This window comes from Microchirus variegatus (genome assembly GCF_963457635.1).
Source record: "Microchirus variegatus genome assembly, chromosome: 2".
In the NCBI taxonomy this organism is placed as follows: Eukaryota; Metazoa; Chordata; class Actinopteri; order Pleuronectiformes; family Soleidae; genus Microchirus; species Microchirus variegatus.
Window position 1 is genome coordinate 42,332,070 of NC_139803.1, and position 7,208 is coordinate 42,339,277.

Below are 7,208 nucleotides of genomic sequence, written 5' to 3' on the forward strand. Positions count from 1 at the left end.
AATTCTGAGATTAAAGTCAGAATTCTAAGATTAAAGTTAGAATTCTGAGATTAAAGTCAGAATTCTAAGATTATAGTCAGAATTCTGAGAATAAAGTCAGAATTCTAAGATTAAAGTCAGAATACTGCGATTAAAGTCAGAATTCTAAGATTAAAGTCAGAATTCTGAGATTAAAGTCAGAATACTGAGATTAAAGTCAGAATTCTGAGATTAAAGTCAGAATTCTGAGATTAAAGTCAGAATTCTGAGATTAAAGTCAGTATCCTAAATCAAATCAAATATTTTTCCCTAATCCTCTCTCATAACATTCAGAATACTTTTATCCCGAAGGAAATTGTTTTTTGTTACAGTTGCTTCATATCAGTCAAGTACAGAAAGAGCACACAAGATAAAAATTAAAAATCTAAAAATTTAAATTTAAAAAGGTGAATTTAAATTCAAAAATAAAAAATGTAAAAATTGAAATAAAAAAAGAGCAAGAAATTAAGATTAAAACAAATAAGTAATGTTCCTCTATGTGGTGTAAAATTTCACCAATTCTGATTTGCATGTCAATTTTCGTCCATTTTCGCCAATGTTTAGTGCGTCAAAAATGCAAACTCTTTGAGCTGCAACAGAACACAAAACCACAGAAAACACGTCCGACTCGAGTCAATAAGGATTTTTTTATTTCATAGAACATGTTCAGTGAGCAGATCAGTATAAATTAGAACAGACCTAGGAGTTAAAACAGGTTAGTAAATATCGCAGAGACTAAACTGATGTTAGTGAATCTTAATTTTAACCGTAAACTGAGAAAGAAGACGGAGGAAAAAAAAAATCGGATTCAACGTTGCGTTTGCGCGAACGTCGATAGAAATCTGTATTTTTTTCGCGTATGAAAAACAAAATAATAATAATCTCCTGTTGCGACGTAGCGGTGAGTTCGGAAGTAGGAAACAGTGACGTTAGCATCGAGTCCTCGGATGTTAGAATAAACAAATGAAATCGTAGATTTAACGCAAAAACAAACGGGACAATTCACAGTAAAAGTAGCAACTCGAGGGGGGGGGGGGGGGTGGGCGGTGGAAAATCCAGACTTCCGCGACAAATGGAACGCACCGTAAATGGGACAGTCGTTGTTTCGTCGTCGTTGTTGTTGTTTTGACGGCGGCCATGTTTTTAATCGATGGAAATACAGACGGCTGCTGCGTCGGGGAAAAAACAAAACGGTATCGTTTATATAAACATCTGGAGATATTTGAATCCTTCTTCGCGTGCGTGAACACAGTCGTCCTCACAACACCATCCCTCCGCCCATGAACTCCATCCTCTGTGGACAAAAAAAAAACGACTGCTTTTAGAGCCTGAAAAACGACGCTAAAGACACACTTTTAGAACCAATAAAATCAGCGTTCGATGACAGACCTGAGGCGGTTCTATGAAGGCCAGCCAATCGGACGAGTGCGTCGGCAGCAGACCCATGGACTGACACTTGTAGATGGCCAACGCCGAGCCCAGAAGGTTCCCCACCAGGTAGACGAGGCCCTGGAGCCACTGCTGACTGGAGCTCTCCAACAGTTTGAAAGCTGATGATTTTGAAAACACGATTTCAGCCACATTAGAAACGACAAACTGGATAAATTATACACAATTATATGTATATGTTGTTGTTTTTTGAAGTGGAAACTGAAGTCACCCCATACCAAACCCCATAGAGAAACAGTGTTTCTCTATGGGCGTTTTTAGCTCACAGCGTTTTTAGCTCACTGCTGCCCCTTGTGGTACGTTTGTGTCACTGAGGTTAATCCAAACAAAGGATTTCCAACACAGAAGTCACAACACAACTCATTAAAAGTTAGTAACGGAGGCAGCAGCGCTCAACAACCCCTGTGTGTCGTTGTGTTACAATCGCTGATTTTCTCTATGGGGTTTGGTGTGGGAGAGTGAGGAGTTGACAAAGCGACGCAAACGTCAATTTCCTGTCGGGAAAAAGCGGCAAAAATATTCTTATTAAGACTAACACACACACACACCAAACCCCATAGAGAAAAACAGCGTTTTTTAGCTCACGGAGACACTGTAGCTACTAGTCTACGACGTCGCACTGACGCTCGCTGCGACGTAAACGTTAGCATGGGTAAATTTGCTTAATTTATCCATAAAAAGGTCCCGTGAGTAACTGTTAAAATAGTGCGTTAACCCTTTAAAATGAAGAAAAACGGCGTCATTGTACACGTACACGCTAACGCAAAGTGCGCTTGTGCTAACGTGTCGTCTGCGACGCGCTTGCCATTAAAGGGAAAATTAGTGTCTCCTGGTGGTCAAAAGGAGTGAAAACAATGCATATAGAAATCAATAAAAACACAGGTGGCGCTGTTTTCCCTTTCATTATAACACAGAGCCGTTAGTGCTAGCATCATACCCGGAGATTTGAGAAAAACAGAGTTTTTAGCTCACGGGGACACTGTAGCTACTAGTCTACGACGTCGCCCTGACGCTCGCTGCGACTCCTGCAACGTAAACGTTAGCATCGGTAAATTTGCTTAATTTATCCTTAAAAAGGTCCCGTGAGTGTTAAAATAGTGTGCTAACCCTTTAAAATGAAGAAAACATCGTCATTGTACACGCTAACGCAAAGTGCGCTTGTGCTAACGCGTCGTCTGCGATGCGCTCGTCGTTAAATGGGAAAATGAGTGTCTCCTGGTGGTCAAAAAGAGTGAAAACAATGCGTATAGAAATCAATAAAAACACAGGTGGCGCTGTTTTCCCTTTCATTATAACACAGAGCCGTTAGTGCTAGCATCGTAACAGGAGATGAGAGAAAAACAGCGTTTTTAGCTCACAGGGACACAGTAGCTGCTGGTCTACTGCTGCCCCCTTGGGGTACGTTTGTGTCACTGACGTTAATCCAAACAAAGGATTTCAAACACTATTAATTTAACTAATTAAATTAACTATTAAGATTAACTAATCTGAATTTAATAACGGAGGCAGCAGTGGATTAACGCTGGCTTTCTCCACGGGGTTTGGTGTGGTGAGACGCGGAGTTTAGCCTCGTGGCTAAAACGGCGATTTTTAGCGCGTCCGTCCTGCCACAAAAAACACGCAGTAGCCCTTTAAAACGTGCCCATAAACCCGTATTAACGGCGACGGCGGACACTCACTGGCCGACATGGACATGAGCGCCTGGATGGGTCTCCAGGCCATCATGCAGACCATCATGATGGGGAAGATGGAGATGGTGTTGCCCGACATGTACATGATGAACAGGTTCATGGGGATCTGCTTCAGGGGCCCGAGGGCCACGTCCCAACACCGCTGCACAACACAGAGAGAGAGAAAAGTATTTAAATAATGATTTCAGGTCATCAGATGCTGCTGTTCCGTTTTCTCTGCGGCTCCATTATTTCCAGTTTTGAAATAGTATGTTGTTATAACTGCATTTTAAACTCCAGAATTACAGAAATAGAAAGGGTAGTCGGTTTTTTTCCTCACATGCCAGTTTATTAGGCACATTCCAGTCCTTTGTTTGGTCCAGAAAATGCTGTTTTAATTCAAAACAATCTCCAGAATAATGGATTATGGTGTCAGAGATGTTTTTTATGTCCGGATCCTTTGAGAAATTTGACCAAATCTTTGTTTTCCCAGTCGATTTTAGTCAAATTAATCAAATATTGACGACGTGACAAAGGCATCTTCAGTTAGCATTAACGTGAAAGCGTCGCGTTCGCTCACCTTCTCCACCAGGTTCTTGTCCGTCTCCTGGATGCTAGTGTCGGGGACGGGTTTCTCCGAGTATCCGATGGGATAAACGACGTCGCCCTGACCGCACTGGCGCTCGCTGCGACTCCTGTGGCGGAACAAAAACGTTAGCACGCGACAAAAGAATCAACAAGCAACAGACAAAAAAAACTTAGCATTTGCTTCATTTTCGCCACTTTTTTCTTTAGATTAACCCTGAACTTTTTTCTTAATTTAACCATAAAAAGGTCCCGTTAGTAAGTGTTAAAATTGTGTATTAACCCTTTAAAACGAAGAAAAACACTGTAGTTGTACACCAGATTATGGCGTTAGCACAAACCGTAGCGTAATTACGCTAACGCAGAGTGTGCTTGTGCTAATACGCTGCGATACGCTCGCTGTTAAAGGGGAAAAAAAGTGTCCTGGTGGCCAAAAAGAGGCGTATAGAAATCAATAAAAACACAGGTGGCGCTGTTTTCCCTTTCATTCTAACACCGATCCGTTAGTGTTAGCATCATAACCGGAGATTTGAGCCAAAAATACCTAAATTTCACCTTAAAAAAAGAGACATTAGCGCTGATTCGGAGCTCATATTATCACTTCGTAGGAGTGGCCGTGGCCTAAAATGTGTCTTTTTTTGTACATATAGATTAAAGGGATAGTTTGGAATTTTGAACATAAGACCTATTTTCCAACACAGCCGGTGAGTTCGCTGATGCTATGGCTAGCGCAAGTCAATGATACAAGTTAGCATGGCATTAAAAACACTCATACCGACTCCACAGTGCACCCGAGGCAAATCAATTGTAACGGCAGACTATCGACGTAAATATCTGTGTGTATGCTAACTTGCATCATTGACTTGCGCTAGCCATAGCATCAGCGAACTCGGCAACTAGAAGAACTGAATGAAATTTCTTGAAAACGTCTCCAGACGTCTCCATCACACCGGCTGAGTTGGAAAATAGGTCTTATGTCCAAAATTCCGAACTATCACTTTCACGCAGATTAACAGATTACAAAAGTGACACGATCTCAAATCTCACTCACCTTGTGCTTCCTAAGCTCAGCTCCAGAGCCCACTTCATCCTCCGGGAGGCGCCGCCTCCTCTCGTCGACAGAGCTCCGCCTCCTCCTCCTCCTCCACCGCCTTGTCCTCCTGGAGACGCCATGGCAACCGACCTCACTGCTGGACCTCAGAGACAAAATGGACACCTGAGGGGAAACCAAGACACGGGGGTCAACAGAGGTCACAAGCAGCTTCTACGTCGTCGTCGTCGTCCAATCTCGTCTACGTTAAAACCGTAAAGAGTTATCTAGAATTGCCCGCATGTGGCGTACGTTCCGTTGCCTTTGATCTGGTCGCCAGTGGTTACCACTCGGAAGGGAAAAAAATAGCAGGAAACATCAACAGGGTCTCTGCAGGTTTCAACAAGTCTAAATTTATGCACCCACCAACCATAAATTCAAACATTAACTCACTATTTTGTAATCTTTTAAGTGATGTATCTTAACACGGTTTTTATTGTGTTTTGACACTGTGATTTTATTTTTGTTGTGTCGTGTTGTACTGTGTTTTGTGTGAAACTGTGGTATCGTTGTTGTTTGTATATGCTAGTCTTTGTTAGATTTGTATTTTGTTTGTTTGTTTTTTTCCCTGCCCAGGGACTACAGATGAAATTTAAGCTAGTAGCTAATTCTGGTAAGGCTGAGAGCCTTGCATTGTCCCTGTTAAATAAACAAATAAATAATAAATATGTCAAATTTAAGACTTTTTTAAGACCATAATTAATACAATTTAAGACCCATTTCAAATACATACTGGCAAAAAAAGTACAAAAGACTTGGAGCCACAAATCGTTATGCTAAAATACGCTAAGCTGTAACACAACGCGGCGCGCGCACAGCACACTAGCTAGTGGTGCGCGATAAATTCTCACCGGGCAGCACAGGTGGACTACTTTAGTTCCGCGTTGTTGTTATGCTAGCGCATCCTCAAAAAATATAAACGTTTCAACGCGATACTGAAGTTTATGCACGTTTTAAATAAAAGTCACGTTAATAAGATTTTTAAGACCTTTCAAAATTGTATTTAAGACCTTTTATGAGATTTTAGGAGAATTTATGACATTTTAAGGCCTTAAATTCATATTATTGGATTAAGGACTTTTTAAGACCCCGCGGATACCCTGGTCAAGTATTCCCGGAAACAACGCGACCAAAAACGTCCTTAAGGATCTGAACGTGACACTTGCTGAACCGCTTATCTGATTAAAGAAAACTAGAATTCGGTAAATTAACTCTGCATTACGAACTAATTTACCCCGCTTGAGAAAGTGTTCAAGATTAGCAATTATTAGCATTTTAACATTACGTACACACTTAAATCAGATTACGTCAGATGTGATGTGGATAACATAATCGGACTACAATGCATCTTCACAGTACAATAGGATTAGAATATTCTTTTACAAAATCCTAAAAAAACCCACCAATTATTAATTCGGAATTAGACAAACAATCTGATTATTATAGATATAATCACATTTTTTAATACAATTATTAGTACCAGTGATTAGGACATGACAGATTATTAGTCTCGATGACATGTAAACAGATTATTTGGAATACGTACAACACCTCGTGTAAATTTAATTCAACAATCGGACTATCGGTTCCAGTCGGACTACAGCTCTGCAAACACTGAAGCAGAATAACACTAATTTGAGTATTCCGTGAGAGACTCGTGTAAAAACCTCATAATCTGAATATCCGGGTCAGAGAAACGGTACATTTGTCGTTTTTAATCGGAATGACTTTGTTTTCCTTGTGTTTTATTTAACCTTCGCGTTAAAAACGGACGTTTTCACCGAGAAAAAAAAACAACAACTCCAAATTCAAGCGACGCCGTCGCAGGACGTCAGCGACACTTTACGTGGATTTTTCGGACACGAAAACGATAAAATGTTGTCCGCTTACCTCACACAAACATCCACGGCGTCGCCGTTCGCTGCTTTTATCGCTATTTTTTTGATGAAATGCGGTGAAATCTGTTCGCTGTGTCGACGATTACACTCGCTGTCTGGTTCCGCCGCGGCCCGCAATGATGACGCAACAAACACTGGGTCTTCATCCGCCGCGCTCGCCCCCTAGTGGCCCGGAAGAAGAACTGCAATCAAACACAGTGACGCCTTTCTTAGGCTGATTTTACGACGAAAAATTCACATTTTAAATGATAAAATATTTTTTCCCCACACTTTATAACTGACATTTATTACAAGTATTACTCTTTAAAAATTTAACTACAACGTATTTTGGACGTTTTTACACAAGGACTTTATATTTTAAATAAACTTTATTGAGAAAACAAATGACAACAAAGACTTTATTAAGGTTTAAAATAGATAGAAAATATCATTTTCCTGTAGAAAATGCAAAGTTATTTTAGATTTATGCATACAAACATTTCAAATATGATTAAATAA

At 40.5% G+C, this 7,208-nt stretch overlaps 1 protein-coding gene across 1 annotated transcript; it reads right to left on the minus strand.

Moving 5' to 3' along the window:
- Positions 1-693: 693 nt before the first annotated feature.
- emc4 (ER membrane protein complex subunit 4) lies at positions 694-6,819 on the minus strand. Its single transcript, XM_083910198.1, has 6 exons — positions 6,703-6,819; positions 4,774-4,938; positions 3,718-3,832; positions 3,147-3,300; positions 1,408-1,568; positions 694-1,312 (listed from the first exon to the last, which is right to left on the minus strand). The coding sequence occupies exons 2-6, from the start codon at positions 4,893-4,895 to the stop codon at positions 1,277-1,279; spliced, it is 588 nt and encodes a 195-aa protein (XP_083766324.1). The 5' UTR covers positions 4,896-4,938; positions 6,703-6,819; the 3' UTR covers positions 694-1,276.
- Positions 6,820-7,208: the final 389 nt, after the last annotated feature.